The 16,418-nt window shown below is 44.4% G+C and overlaps 1 protein-coding gene across 9 annotated transcripts in view; it reads right to left on the bottom strand.

Annotated features, from left to right (window-relative positions):
• Window positions 1–16,418, bottom strand: part of SIRT5 (sirtuin 5) — a 45,385-nt gene that overhangs the window by 8,831 nt on the left and 20,136 nt on the right. For 8 of the 9 annotated variants that reach the window (XM_046004851.1, XM_046004846.1, XM_046004849.1 and 5 more), the window contains 5 exons: window positions 12,549–12,774; window positions 8,015–8,102; window positions 6,981–7,034; window positions 4,768–4,891; window positions 2,893–3,008 (listed from right to left, as the gene is read on the bottom strand). In XM_046004851.1, the coding sequence (XP_045860807.1) occupies window positions 2,893–3,008; window positions 4,768–4,891; window positions 6,981–7,034; window positions 8,015–8,102; window positions 12,549–12,774 (608 nt within the window). Of the gene's footprint in view, window positions 1–1,086; window positions 1,757–2,892; window positions 3,009–4,767; window positions 4,892–6,980; window positions 7,035–8,014; window positions 8,103–12,548; window positions 12,775–16,418 lie in introns of those variants that run through there. The other variant, XM_046004843.1, reaches the window with a different exon arrangement.

The raw sequence follows: 16,418 nt of genomic DNA, 5'->3' as shown, positions 1-16,418 counted from the left end.
GATTTGTGGTCTTGTGCGTCTGGCTTCTTTCACTTAGTGTAATGTTTTCAAGGGTCATTCATGCTGTCGCATGAATGTCGCATCATTCTTTTCCAGCTAATACTCCATTGTATAAATACATTTCCTTTATCCACTAATCAGATGAAGGACATCTGTATTATTCCCGCTCTCGGATTATTATGAACAATGCTGCTGTGAGAATCACAGGATCTTATGTTAGCTCCGCATAAAACCTTTGGAGGAATTGCCAGACTGTCTTCCAAAGCAATGACATCATTGTACCCTTCCACCAGCAACGGATGAGGGGGTCAGTTTCTTCACCAACACTTGTTGGTTTTTTTGTTTTTTTTAATTATAGCCACGCCAGTGGTTGTTAAAGGGTATCTCATGGTGGTTTTAATTTCTATTTCCCTAATTTTAATAATGTTCAGCAATTTTCAATATGCTTATTGACCGTGTATATATATTTGGAGAAATGTCTATTCAAATATTTGGCCCATTTCTAATTGGACTTCTCTTATTATTGTTGAACTGTGAGAGTTCTTTATATACTCCGGATGCAAGTCCCATATCAAATATTTGGCTTGCAAATATTTCCTCCCATTGAAGCACAGAGGTTTCTAATGTTGACAGAAAGCCAGGTTGCCCATTTTTCTTATGTCACTTGAGCTTTTGATGTCATGTCACGGAGGCTTTGACTAACTCGAGGGCATAAGGACTTACTCCTATATTTTCTCAAAAGTATTTTATACTCTTAGCTCTTATATCAAGGTCCATGATCCACTTGGGTTAATTTCTGCACGTAGTATGAAGAAGGAGTCCAATTTCATTCTTTTGCAGGTGGCAATTCAGCCGTTCCAGAACCATTTGTTAAAAGGACTACTCTTTCCCTGATTTGTCTTCAGACCCTTTCCAAAAATCAGCTGGTCATACACTGAGGGTTTTATTTTTTTAAGATTTTATTTATTTGACAGAGATCACAAGTAGGCAGAGAGACAGGCAGAGAGAGAGGGAGAAACAGGCTCCCTGCTGAGCAGAGAGCCCGATGTGGGGCTCGATCCCACTGGGATCACGAACCAAGCCAAAGGCAGAGGCTTTAAACTACTGAGCCACCCAGGTGCCCCACACTGAGAGTTTATTTCTGGACTCTCAATCTTGTCTATCCTCACTCCAGCACTATGCTGTCCTGATGGCTGTAACTTCGTAGTAACTTTTGAAACTGCAAAGTGTGAGTTCTTCAACTTCATCCTTCTTTTTTGTTTTGGCTCTTCTGGGCCCCTTGCATTTCCATATGAAGTTTAGGATCACCTTGCCGGTTTTAGCCAAGAAGCCAGATGCACTGTGGGTGGAGACCAGCCGTATCTGTAAATCAATTCAGGGAGTACCGCACCCTTGACATTATGATGTTGTCTGGTCCACAGACACGAGTGTCATTCCTCGTGTTCAGATCTTTTCATTTATCTCACTGTATAGTTTTCAAAGAATCCGTTTTACATAGAAGGCAATCTTCTAAAGGGATGTCCTTCTCGTTCCTACCACTTACACATAAATGAAGAAGCGGGCCGAGGACACAAACGGTACTGATTAAAAAGACAGGGAGGAGATTAGACTCAGCCAGCTCACTCAAAGGGGGTCATTAAGGGCATTTCCACACAGTCTGTGGCACATTTTTTATCCCTGTGAAAACTCGGAATGCCGGTCCTCATCCTGGCTGCACGGTAGACTCATCTAGGAAGTTGTGATGGTCAGGCTCCACCTAAGGCGAGTTACATCAGAATCTCACACGTGGTACCCAGCCATATTATTTTTAAATATGTAGCTGAGGCAACAACCACTGCTTTACGTAATGATAACAAGTTTCAGTGAAGACTTACATTTTATTTATAATAATTTTAAACTATAAATTTTTATTATAAAGTATTAAAAATCAAAAATTTAAATTTATAATATTTAAAATAATGTTTATAATACTTACTATATTCACATTTCTTTATGAGTTATTTATATTCTACCTTAGAAAGGAAGTAAGCAGACTGATAAAAATATATAAATGAAATTAAATGGGAAAACAAAACAATCACGGTCCAAAAAGTAACCAAATGAAGGTGAGGATAAAATAGAACTCAGAATGAGACCAAAAAACGCAACGCATAGTCTGATGGTCTCCACTTTCCACACAAATAGGAGAGACAGGATCAGCACCACGATGCAGCCCCAGATGGCGATCCTGAGGCTATCTGGTAATTCGGCGGGTGTTTGGCAATGAGACCAAAGAGGCGCTCACCAGGCCACGGCCTGGAGGCACAGCGGGGGATGAAGGAGGAAGATGCACACGGACATCACCCCGGCTGTGCGCTGGGTATTCAACTCACCCACACCTAATGCCGCTACCAACTCTCGCTGGAAAATACAAGTGAAATGTTCATTCCAGAAGAACTTTCCAAGTGTGAACAAGAGCCCTAAGGCAAATCCCCTGGAAAACGACATGGCTGCCTTCGTCTACAGTTACCAATATTTTGTTCTTCCATCAAAGCACCTATAGACCAGGGGCGCCTGGGTGGCTCAGTGGGTTAAGCCACTGCCTTCGGCTCAGGTCCTGATCCCAGGGTTCTGGGATCAAGTCCCCCATGGGGCTCCTTGCCCAGCAGGGAGCCTGCTTCTCTCTCCGCCTCTACCTGCCACTCTGCCTGCTTGTGTTCTCCCTATCTCTCTCTCTCTGATAAATAAATAAATAAAATCTTAAAAAAAAAAAAAAAGGCACCTACAGACCAAATTAGAAAACATAAACTCTGTGTCTTTTTTTCTGAACGAGAACAGTGGGTAAGATCTGTTCAGACGACATATCCAAACCAGCTCGGTGACTTCTGCCTCCCACCTTGGCATTCCCTGTACCTGAATCTGTTGGTGGCCGGGGTGGTTTCCATGTTGAATTCGGCCACTGGCACTCCCCGGGCAGACACCTGGGGTGCGAACATGGCGGCAGGATAAACCACGGAGGAAGTTCCCACCTACAAAGCAAACGAATGGAAACGGACAAGTGACCACACTATAAGAAGGAACATTCTTTCAGAAAACCTGACAGAAACTCAGGCCAGTTTGTGGTTACAGATGTGAGGGAAGCTAAGCTGGATGGGCACAAGGGGGAGCTTCCAAAGGACAGATGGGGAAGTTAGGAGGCATCCTTTGGGCTGATCACTAGAAGAATGTGCTAGAAGAAAAGCAGCACAAATGGAGAGAACGGCAGATGAATGGCTCCGTTTTGTTTCTGTTCTGGGAGGTGATGCCAATAATTCATGTTCTTTTTTTTAACATTAGAAAATACAAAGAAAAAATACATATATGTCATCCTCCTGCTACCTCAAGATAACCACGGTTCACATTTTAATATATATTCTTTCAGGTTTTTCCCTATAAACACGTATTTACAAATGTGCTTTCCAAGAAAGGAAAGACCAGAACATGCTAGATAAACCAGCTTTTCTCATGTGACCATGGGTCAAGAGCACGGACGCAACCCTGGGATGAGCTCAACAGTTCCGGCCAGGTGAATACGCATCCATGAGAAAGTCCTTCTGCTTCTAAAGACATGTTCTAGAAATTCTGTAATATGCATATTCTTTGTCCAATTAATTCCACTTCTAGGAAAATGTGTCCTAAGGGAAGGATCTGAAGAAGATGCTAAGAAGTTATGTCTAAGACTATTCACCGTAGCATTATTTATCAAAATGTGAAATGGCCTAAATGTCCAAAAGCAGAGGACTCATTAAATATCTCCTTTTATATCAAGCAACAGGACACCATGCAGCGAGTTAAAAGATGATGCAAATTTGTGAATGGACTGACAAGGAATATATGTGTGTAAAGTTGTTTCAAAAGAGAGCATATAAAAATATTTTTGATTTAAATATTGGTAGATGACTCCTCCCATCTATAAATGATCGTGGTTCGTTTAAATGCAGAAATTATGGGACTAAATTTCTATTTCAATTCTCTAAGTTACTTTTGAGATGGGAACATATTTTCAGAAAAAAATAAAAAGTATGATAGAATTTTTTAAAAAGAGCAAATAGTCTGAACCCATTTTTGAATTTTAAACTATATGTATACATCTGCATAAGAAAATATCTAGCCCAGGGATGGGCAAGTAAAGGGCCGGATAGTAATTTTTTTAGGCTTTGTAAGCCAGACAGTCTCCATCACAAAGAGTCAACTCTGCCATTAGAGTGTAAAGGCAGCCGGAGAGGACCCAGAAGAATGGATATGGCTGTGTTCCAATAAAACTTTATTTACAAAAACAACTGGTGGCCCAGATCTGGCCCACAGGCCACAGTTTCTCACTTCTGATCTAGAGAAGAAATATACTAAAATGCTAACTGTGGTTATTTCTGGATTGTAGAGTTATTGGGGATTTCAAATTTCCTCTTTACAATTTTGCACTCCTTTAATAATGAGCATGTAGTACTTTCAAAATCAGAAACAATAACATGCTTTTTTTTTTTTTTTTTTTGGTGGAAAGAGGCTTCATGAAGCCTAAGACACGGTCTTACATAGTTGTGCATTTAAGATCAATTTGTATTCTTCGTTCTTTCATTTTTCTGTAGGGTACCACAAGACCTTTCAACACACAAATTCGGAGGGGGAAGGAAGGAAAGGGAACAGAAAAGGAAGGTAGGAGGGGGAAGGAGAGAGGGAGGAAAGAAATACCAAACTCCACCCCAGTCCTGGTGTTCCAGAAAATCTCAAGGATCAGGGAAGGGAATGACCTACCACTAGACACAAGTCGCAGAGGGTCAGCTCTTTGTCAACCTCTTCCAGAATGGCAGGATCCAGGTTTTCTCCAAACCACACCACATGGGGTCGCAGCAGACCCCCGCACCCGGCCTCTTCACACCTGTAAGAACATCGTCCTTCACCCAACCCCAACACCTGCCCTGCCAGAAGGTCTGTCTAGGTGGGTCACAGGAAGGCTGTCCAGTTGGGTGGCTCTGATCCTTCTTATTCTCTGTTCCTCCCCTACTAGACCATGTGAACTTATCCTGGATAGAAATTACTCATTTTAATGGCCCTCATCAAGTTTTTATTTTGTCTGGATTCACGGGACTCATGTGTTGACACACGTGTTTTGACCAACCTTCACATTGCCTTTCTAAAGCGTTTCAAAAGACAACAGGCCCAATATGGAGTCTCTTGTGCTAAGTCCCATGTCAGCAAACTAAGACTTACTATCTGACCTGTAGCTTCAGCCTCTCCAGGGAATGTGACCTCTCACCAGCCAGTGTGGAACCACCTGGTCAGCACTAGCGGGGTAAGCCGCTAAAACACTCCCAGGTCCCCTGAAGGAAGGTGACCTCGTCTGAAACAATTCCCTCCTTGCTAGAAAAACTTCCTCGCCCTGTCTCCTTCGGCCTATAAGAATCTTCCATTGTGCGTGGCTCCTTGGAGTGCCTTTCCGTCTGTGAGATGGGATGCTGCCTGATCCGCAAAGCTCGGAGAAAGCCAACTGATCTCCAACATTGACGCAGTTGGATTTTTTTTTTAAAGTTTATCTATTTATTTGTCAGAGAGAGAGAGCATACAAGCAGGGGGAGAGGCAGAGGGAGAGGGAGGAAACAGACTCCCCGCTGAGCAAGGAGCCCCACACAGGACTCAATCCTAGGACCCTGGGATCATGACCTAAGTAGAAGGCAGATGCTTAACTGACTGAGCCACCCAGATGCCCCTGGATTTGGGGTTTGCACAGCAACTTTCTTTCCCAGCTACTTTACCACATGCATCAGTGTGGCTGCCTGGGTGGAACCAGGCTCAGACCTGCCTCTAACACCGCAACCACCAGCTGGTCTCATCAATGACCTCCTTTCCTGTTTCCTCAGATTTACCTTTTTCTGGCCCTGACCACAGCCAAGTTCTCCAGGGTCCATTGCCAAAACCTTCTCATTTTTCACTCCCTCCTACCTCTAGGTCATCTTATACAAACCTTCTAAAATAATCCCCCAAACATCCTTTTCATCTTAATAATCTCCCCAAGAACTGCTCAGGGTTCCCCATTGCTTTATATCAAACTTTAGAATTCGGTAATGAAAATCCTAAGAATCATAAAAAGGGTTCTGTAGTTATATAAGCCAGTGAAATATTATAACCACTTTTTAAGGAGGAACAGTGTACTTCACATATTAAATGCTCTGAGAAGTCCTGCAGGAAAGCAAATTTACTCTGACTTTGTTTAATCTGTGGTTTCCGTATTTATTGGAGCACATGACATTTTTTTTCAAGTAATGCCTATCAACGTCGCATGGATCTAGTGTTCTATGAAACATTTTAGGAACCACTGTGGTAACATCTGGTTTGGGAAACCTGAGAGAAAAGTCTCTCCAGGTTTATCGTAATGTGAAAATCCTGTCTGGTCCTGTAATTTCACCTTCTCAAGACCTTTTTTACTACCTCCTTTTTCCCTGCATTGATAACACTGATGACGAGAAGAAGGATGAAGATAATACACTTTACACACACCAGATACACATCTGTAGCCTAACAGTTCCAGAAACCTTCCAGACCTCAAATTCTCCCACCACAACATGAAGCAAAGAGACCAGAAAGGCGTTCTCCTCACCCTGCTTTGGTTCACCTTTGCCCTTTCCCTGTTGGCCTCATAGGTCAGGGCTGATTTCTGCACTGGCACCTTTAAGAAGCACCTCACAGAGCACCTGGGTGGCTCAGTTGGTTGAGTGTCTGCCTTCGGCTCGGGTCATGATCTCAGGGTCCTGGGATCGAGTCCCACATCACGCTCTGGGCTCAGCGGGGAGCCTGCCTCTCCCTCTGCCTCTGCCCCTCCTGGTGCTCATGTATGCTGACTCTCTCTCAAATAATCTTTAAGAAAAAAATTAAGAGGCACCTCACAAAATGAACTTAGATTTTGATTCCTTTCTTTTTTTGTTTTTTTGCAATCTGGGAAACCAAACACGGATCGATGTTGTTTTACCCACCGGGGAAGTTTCTCCACTGGGATCCCAGCATCTTGAGCTTCAGGGTCTGGAGCACTGAAGCAAACAGTATTTAAAAGGAAACAATGTCATTGGTATAATCAAAGAGCAAAGAGATAACATAACCCAATAAATCTGCATATTTTCCCGGCAGCATACAGTTCAAAACCCGTAATTAGTACATGCTGACTTAGAGGGGCCCAAGAAGGACATACAACAAACAATTAGCTACTGGAGGTTTTACTCAAGAGAAGGAATCTGCATGTGGGGAGGGGGTGAGCTGCTAGGAAGCCAACGGGAGTTTCATGACATGCGCTGTGTACGTCATCATGATTTCACTCTTCCGCACGGATAAGTACTAATATATTGCTTCTATGACTTATACTGACTTAAAATGGCCAGGTAAAATTTTTCTCAATATTCCAAGTATATTCTTATTTTTCCCCTAATTATAATAATAGTACATGTTCATCACAGAATTGTTAGAGAAGTCTACAGAGTGGTAAAGAAGAAATCAAAATTTCCTGTAATCCCACCATTCTCGATAATCACTGTTAATATTTTATTGTATTTTTTACCTGCATACAGATATATCAACATGAAGGGGGTGTGTGTGTGTGTTGGGATCATATGAGGTAACAGTTAGGTCCTGTGGTTTTTACCTAGCACTGTAAACTTTGAGCAAGGTATTTCTTTCTTTTTTTTTTTTTTAAGATTTTTATTTATTTATTTGACAGACAGAGATCACAAGTAGGCAGAGAGGCAAGCAGAGAGAGAGGGGGAAGCAGACAGCCCAATGCGGGGCTCTATCCCAGGACCCTGAGATCATGACCTGAGCCAAAGGCAGAGGCTTAACCCACTGAGCCACCCAGGTGCCCCAAGCAAGATATTTCTTTTATCAGATGGCTGTACTGTGTCTAGTCTTATTTTTCACAAATATCCATGGGAATCCTAGGCTACAGTTCAATTTCCTTACATTTATGTTCAACTGAAAAGAGAAAACAACACACACTTGTTCTGGTGAGCAGTATAATTACCCTTTCCCTGATAAAGCCGCACAAATGGGACTCTTGTAATTCTCAGCCACAACGCCACAAGAGGTACAGCGGGTTTTAAATAAGCTACCTGAAAAACACGAATTAAACGAGACCAGAGTTTAGTATAATCAACAGCAATTGTCTCTGTGAGAGGGTACAAAATAACCAAGTTTTTATGGGTCCATGTTAGTAAATGGGGCTGCCCTATGTTTCAAGGGAAACACAAAGGTGGGCAGCGGTCCTAAGCCAGCCGAGGGCACCTGCCTCCTGGACCCTGCAATCTGGAAGGGAGAGACATAAAATCCCTTACTCCATGGCGAAGGGGCTCTTTTTTTTTTTTTTTTTTTTAAGATTTCATTTATTTGATAGACAGAGATTGTAACTAGTCAGAGAGGCAGGCAGGGAGAGAGAGGAGGAAGCAGGCTCCCCGCTGAGCAGAGAGCCCGATGTGGGGCTCGATCCCAGGACCCCGGGATTATGACCTGAGCCGAAGGCAGAGGCTTTAACCCAGAGCCACCCAGGTGCCCCGCGAAGGGGCTCTTAAATGACCTCGATGTGCAGGTGCGTTTGAAGTGGTCGTTAGGACACACGAAGCCACAGTGAACCGAAGGGCGTGGTTTACCAAGTACATGGTTGATAAAGGTTCCCTACCTTGGATGTATTTGCAAACTTTTCACTTCGACCTAACAAATTTTGACTTTTATACAAAAGCAGCTCCGTGAATACATAAATCTACGTGTATATAAGCCAGTAATTGTTCAAACCAGTGACCATTTCTTGAGGAGCCAGTAACGTGACCGTAATTCACCAGATGTTCACCTTGCGTCCAACGCCGCACTGAGCCCGCCACACGCCAGGGTGGATGTGTGTCACTCCATTCCGTCCAGCATTCCCTCCTCGGGGAGCCATTTCTCTTCTACCCCATGCTGAGCGGAAGGAGCTGTCCATCCCATCCCAAAATACAAGCTTAGGCCCCGGCTTCAGACTGGCCCGATCATGGTAGCTAATCCGGTAGTCTCAAGGGCCTGAGGGAACAAAGGCCAGCCCCAGCCGTTTCAGCCGAAGAACCACTGAAGGACCATGTGAGGAGGACAAAGAGTTCTGGCTGTTGTCCACAACCCTTCCACCTTCCACGGACACGTTTGGGTAAGAGCGAGAGGCCCAGGATTGGACTCTGCAGGACGGGTGTCAGCAGCTTGGAAGGGAAGCTGGAGACAAGAAAAAAGCAGCCTTTCTGGGAATGCTATGTCGCAGATACCCTGGATGGCACAGAGCAAGGAACACACGGTGTCACAGACGCCTTGGGGTTGTTTGCAAGTGATGCCAACGAGCTGGCTCGTGAGGCATACCTACCCATTTTATTGCACTCATTTTGTGGGGTTTTTTTTTTAAGATTTTATTTATGTATTTTTGCTAAAGAGAGAGGGAGAGAGTGAGCACAAGCACGGGCAGCAGCAGAGGCAGAGGGAGAAGCAGGCTCCCTGCTGGGCAGGAAGCCCGATGCGGGTCTTGATTTCAGAACCCCGGGATCACTGCCAAGCCAAAGACAGAAGCTCAACAGACTGAGTCACCCAGGTGCCCTTTTGTATTTTATATGTGCAAGTGTGATATAGTTTCTAAAACAGTGTCTAAGGAGACGTGTCTTGAAAGAAGTTGCTGTGGCCAATGTCAACGAGGTTATTGCCTATGTTCTTATCTAGGATTTTGATGGATTCCTGTCTTACATCGAGGTCTTTCATCCATTTAGAGTTTACCTTTGTGTATGGTGGAAGAGAACAGTCCAGTTCTGTTCTTCTGTATATGGCTGTCCAATTTTCCCAGCAAGATAAAAAGCTTCTGCACAGCAAAGGAAACAGTCAGCAAAACAAAGAGGCAACCCATGGAATGGGAGAAGATATTTGCAAATGACGCTACAGACAAAGCGCTGATATCCAAGATCTATAAAGAACTTCTCAAACTCAACACACACACACAAAAAGATAATCAAGTTAAAAAATGGAGAGAAGACATGAACAGACACTTCTCCAAAGAAGACACACAAAAGGCTATCAGACACATGAAAAAATGTTCATCATCATTATTAGCCCATCAGGGAGATTCAAATCAAAACCACATTAAGATACCACCTTACACCAGTTGGAATGGCCAAAATTAACAGGACAGTAAACAGCAAGTGTTGGAGAGGATGTGGAGAAAGGGGAACCCTCTTACACTGTTGGTGGGAATGCAAGTTGGTGCAGCTGTTCTGGAAAACAGTGTGGAGGCTCCTCAAAAAATTAAAAATGGAGCTACCCTATGACCCAGCAACTGCCCTACTGGGTATTTACCCCAGAGACACAGATGTCGTGAAAAGAAGGGCCATATGCACCCCAGTGTTCATAGCAGCAATGGCCACAGTCACCAAACTGTGGAAAGAGCCGAGATGACCTTTGACAGACAAATGGATAAACAAGATGTGGTCCATATATACAATGGAGTACTATGCCTCCATCAGAGAGGATGAATACTCAACTCTTGTATCAACATGGACGGGACTGGAGGAGATTATGCTGAGTGAAATAAGTCAAGCAGAGAGAGTCAATTTTCATATGGTTTTGCTTACTTGTGGAGCATAAGGAATAGCACGGAGAACATTAGGAGAAGGGAAAAATGAAAGGGGAGAAATCAGAGTGATAGATGAACCATGAGAGACTATGGACTCAGGGAAACAAATGGAGAGTTTCTGAGGGGCAGGGGAGGAGGGATGGGTTGGCCCGGTAGTGGGAATTAAGGAGGGCACGGACTGCCTGGAGCACTGGGTGTTAGATGCAAACAATGAATCATGGAACACAACATCAAAAACTAATATGTATTGGGGCACCTGGGTGGCGCAGTGGATTAAAGCCTCTGCCTTCAGCTTAGGTCATGATCTCAGGGTCCTAGGATCAAGCCCTGCATCGGGCTCTCTGCTCAGCAGGGAGCCTGCCTCTCCCTCTCTCTGCCTGCCTCTCTACTTGTGATCTCTTTCAAATAAATAAATAAAATCTTTAAAACAAACAAACAAGTAATATGTATTGTATGGTGACTAACAGAACAAAATAAAATAAATAAAATAAAATAAAACTGTGTCTAAGTAAGTTTGAACAAACTGTTTCTATAACTACAAAGTAACAATTCTAAGGGGTAATAAAACATCATGGTTTGGGTAGACTATTCTCCTTGTAAGGGTCACATTAAAAATGTGATGTATCTCGGGGCTCCTGGGGGATTAGGTGGTGGAGCTTCCAATCTCAGCTCAGGTCCTGGTCTCGGGGTTGTGAGTTCAAGTCCCGTCTTGGGCATGATGAATCTTAAAAATGGTGGCATCTTTAGTTTGATGGAAGGCAGGGCTTTCTCTTGTTTCTACCTAAATTAGAAGAGTTCTAACAATCTGCAACCCCCAATGTTCCAACTAATGCACATATTATCTTATTTAATCCTTGAAACAATTCTAAGAGAGGTGTTAACATCCCCACTTGATACATTTGTACCTGGCAAGGGACACCACCTGCATTCTGCACCTGCACAGAAACAAGCCGCATCGACAGACCCTGTAGAAGAACGTGCCAACAAGGCATCCAGTTAGTGGGTGGCCAGCTACTGCTGGGACACAAAAGCGATACGGGACCCAAGCGAAGTCTGCTTCACCACCATTATCCCAGGCAAAAATGGGCAACTTCACTGCATAGCCACAGAAACCAGCAACATTCCCCATGGGGTCACTTCTTCTGGAAATTCCACAATTAGAAATTCATTCCTTGGGATGGAAGTTTTGTAGGCTCTTAAACACAAATGCCCTTGGGAAGAAATCTTGCACACCCATTTATGCCCTTGTATGAATCAATTTATTAGATTTTTTTGGTGAGCCCCAAGCAGAGGGAGAGGATGAAAGAGGACGTGAGGGAAAAGGAGGATGTCATCAAGGGCAGAGAAGGGAAGCCAGCCAGGATGTAAGACAAAGTTGGTGGGCTGGCTGCAGTGAAGGTCACTGATCTGGCAGCTTCCCTAAGTGCTCACCAGCTGAACGGAAGCCCAGCCTCAGGGGAGAGAGCCAACTGGAGACAAAGGGAAGGTAAATGGCTACCCCCCAGGGAATGCCAGCTGCTGCTAAAGGAGGTTCCCCAGCCTCCCATTTCCCCTCAGCCCGGCTGGGCACTTCACCGCCGCTGTGCAATACGCACACCAGACGCCTGGGCGTCTGCGTCTCATCAAAATGCAGATTCCGGGGGAGCCTGGATGGCTCAGTGAGTTGGGCCTCTGCTTTCAGCTCGGGTCATGATCTCAGGGTCCTGGGATGGAGCCCTGCATCAGGCTCTCTGCTCCGCGGGGAGCCTGTTTCCACCACACCCACCCCCCACCGCCTGCCTCTCTGCCTACTTGTGATCTACCTCTGTCAAATAAATAAATAAAATCTTAAAGAAAAAAATGCAGATTCCGATTCAGTGGGTCCCTGGAGGGAAATGGCAGGACTTGTGGTTTGAAGTCTGGTTCCCCTCCCTGCATGAGGGCCCCTCACCATGGATTTCCAGAAGGTTCTTGGTGCCAGCCCTGCGGTGCAGCTCATCGATGTTCTGAGTGATGACTATGACCCGTCGGCCCTGCTCGCGCAGCCGGGCCTCACATTCAGCAATGGCAAGGTGCCCCGGGTTCGGCTCCTTGCTCAGCATGACCTCCCGCCGGTAGTGGTAGAACTCCCACACCAGGGAAGGGTTTCGTGCAAAGGCCTGCGGGGTGGCCAGGTCCTAGGAGTGGTGGGGAGAGAAGAGGCAGGAGTCAAAGAGAGAAGGCCAGGATGCACTAATGCTCTGGGACACAGAAGCAGGCAGCTTCTGGAGGGAGCTAGCTGGAACACAGCTGCCAGAGGCCCACGCAGTGCGGCAGATGCGGGACAGGGGCCCGGGGCCAGCCTGAGTCCCAGACGTGGGACTAACGAGGGACCTTGGAGAAACCGGCTTTAACTTCTCCACTTCCAAGGCAGGGATATTGCCACCTGTCCCATTTGCCAGGCAAGGAAGTTATGGACAGGAAGTCAAGCAATCTGCAGGAAAGTGATTTAGGTTGAAGCCGCTTTTTCATTTATCCAGGAAAAAAAGTAAAATGCAAAGTGCCCGCTTGAGTATAATGGCCGTACTTGAGAAACTGGGTGTTTTACAACAGTCAGTAGAGCTACACGCATATACACAACTACACATATAAAAAACAGGATACATATTAACAGAATATATAAAATGTATTTTTAAAGGGTGATTCCTGGTTGACACACAGAAGATGGCGGAGAAGTAGCAGCCTGAGACTACATCAGGTAACAGGAGATCAGCTCGATAGCTTATCTAAACACTGCAAACACCTACAAATCCAACGGGAGAGCGAAGAGAAGAACAGCAACTCTAGAAACAGAAAATCAACCACTTTCTGAAAGGTAGGACTGGCGGAGAAGTGAATCTAAAACGACGGGAAGATAGACCGCGGGGGGAGGGGCCGGCTCCCGGCAAGCGGTGGAGGAACGGAGCACAAAATCAGGACTTTTAAAAGTCTGTTCCACTGAGGGACATTGCTCCAGGGGCTAAACCGGGGTGAAGCCCACGCGGGGCCAGCGTGGCCCCAGGCCCCGCAGGGTCACAGAAGGATCGGGGGTGTCGGAGTGTCGGAGAGCTCGCAGGTATTAGAACGGAGAAGCCGGCTGCAGAGACAGAGCCGAGGACTAAACTCTCAGCTCGGGGTTACCTTGAACTGGTCGCGGGCTGGGTGAGCTCGGAGCGCGGCTAGAGGCTGGGGATACGGGAGTGCTTGGGTGCTGTCCTCTGGGGGCGCACTGAGGAGTGGGGTCCCAGGCTCTCGGCTCCTCCGGGCCAGAGACTGGGAGGCCGCCATTTTCATTCCCGTCCTCCGGAACTCTACGGAAAGCGTTCAGGGAACAGAAGCTCCCAAAAGCGAACCCGAGCCGATTACTTAGTCCGGCCGCCGGTAAGGGCGGTGCAATCCCGCCTCGGGCAAAGACACTTGAGAGTCACTACAACAGGCCCCTCCCCCAGAAGATCAACAAAATATCCAGCGAGGACGAAGTTCATCTATCAAGGAGAAAGCAAATTCAATTCCTAAGACAGCAGAGCAATTCCAGAGGAGGAGAAAGCAAAGCACGGAACTCATGGCTTTCTCCCCATGATTCTTTAGTCTTGCGGCTACTTCAATTTTCTTTTCTTTTTTCAATTTTTTTTTCTTTTTTCAATTTTTTTTTCTTTTTTCTTCTTCTGCTAAATTTTTTAAAACTTTTACCCTTTTCTTTTTTAACGTTTTTTGACTAGTTCATCTCAATATATATTTTTTTCTTTCTTTTTTATATTTTTTATTTGTTTTATTTTTTAAATTTTTTTCTTTTTTTTTCAGAACCTGTTTTTATCCCCTTTCTCCCCCCCACAATTTGGGGTCTCTTCTGATTTGGTTACAGCGCATTTTTCCGGGGTCTTTGCCACCCTTTTAGTAGTTTATTTGCTCCTTCATATCCTCTTATCTGGACAAAATGACAAGGCGGAAAAAATCACCACAAACAAAAGAACAAGAGACAGTACCGAAGCCTAGGGACCTAATCAACACAGACATGGGTAATATGTCAGATCAAGAGTTCAGAATGACGATTCTGAACATTCTAGCCGGGCTCGAAAAAGGCATGGAAGATATTAGAGAAACCCTCTCTGGAGATATTAAAGCCCTTTCTGGAGAAATTAAAGAACTAAAATCTAACCAAGTTGAAATAAAAAAAGCTATTAATGAGGTGCAATCAAAAATGGAGGCTCTCACTGCTAGGATAAATGAGGCAGAAGAAAGAATTAGTGATATAGAAGACCAAATGACAGAGAATAAGGAAGCCGAGCAAAAGAGGGACAAACAGCTACTGGACCATGAGGGGAGAATTCGAGAGATAAGTGACACCATAAGACGAAACAACATTAGAATAATTGGGATTCCAGAAGAAGAAGAAACAGAGAGGGGAGCAGAAGGTCTATTGGAGAGAATCATTGGAGAGAATTTCCCTAATATGGCAAAGGGAACAAGCATCAAAATCCAGGAGATGCAGAGAACCCCCCTCAAAGTCAACAAGAATAGGTCCACACCCCGTCACCTAATAGTAAAATTTACAAGTCTTAGTGACAAAGAGAAAATCCTGAAAGCAGCCCGAGAAAAGAAGTCTGTAACATACAATGGTAAAAATATTAGATTGGCGGCAGACTTATCCACAGAGACCTGGCAGGCCAGAAAGAGCTGGCATGATATATTCAGAGCACTCAACGAGAAAAACATGCAGCCAAGAATACTCTATCCAGCTAGGCTATCATTGAAAATAGAAGGAGAGATCAAAAGCTTCTAGGACAAACAAAAACTGAAAGAATTTGCAAACACCAAACCAGCTCTACAGGAAATATTGAAAGGGGTCCTCTAAGCAAAGAGAGAGCCTAAAAGTAGTAGATCAGAAAGGTACAGAGACAATATACAGTAACAGTCACCTTACAGGCTAATAATGGCACTAAATTCATATCTCTCAATAGTTACCCTGAATGTTAATGGGCTAAATGCCCCAATCAAAAGACACAGGGTATCAGAATGGATAAAAAAACAAAACCCATCAGTATGTTGCCTACAAGAAACTCATTTTAGACGCGAAGACACCTCCAGATTTAAAGTGAGGGGGTGGAAAACAATTTACCATGCTAATGGGCATCAGAAGAAAGCTGGGGTGGCAATCCTTATATCAGATCAATTAGATTTTAAGCCAAAGACTATAATAAGAGATGAGGAAGGACACTATATCCTACTCAAAGGGTCTGTCCAACAAGAAGATCTAACCATTTTAAATATCTATGCCCCTAACGTGGGAGCAGCCAACTATATCAACCAATTAATAACAAAATTAAAGAAACACATCAATAATAATACAATAATAGTAGGGGACTTTAACACTCCCCTCACTGAAATGGACAGATCATCCAAGCAAAAGATCAACAAGGAAATAAAGGCCTTAAATGACACACTGGACCAGATGGACATCACAGATATATTCAGAACATTTCATCCCAAAGCAACAGAATACACATTCTTCTCTAGTGCACATGGAACCTTCTCCAGAATAGATCACATCCTGGGTCACAAATCAGGTCTCAACCGGTATCAAAAGATTAGGATTATTCCCTGCATATTTTCAGACCACAATGCTCTGAAGCTAGAACTCAATCACAAGAGGAAAGCTGGAAAGAACCCAAATACATGGAGACTAAACAGCATCCTTCTAAAGAATGAATGGGTTAACCAGGAAATTAAAGAAGAATTGAAAAAATTCATGGAAACAAATGATGATGAAAACACAACAGTTCAAAATCTGTGGGACACAGCAAAG

This window comes from Meles meles, chromosome 5, assembly GCF_922984935.1.
Source record: "Meles meles chromosome 5, mMelMel3.1 paternal haplotype, whole genome shotgun sequence".
Classification (NCBI taxonomy): domain Eukaryota; kingdom Metazoa; phylum Chordata; class Mammalia; order Carnivora; family Mustelidae; genus Meles; species Meles meles.
Note: the sequence above shows the minus strand (reverse complement) of the source record. Positions and strands in the feature narration are given on the sequence as shown.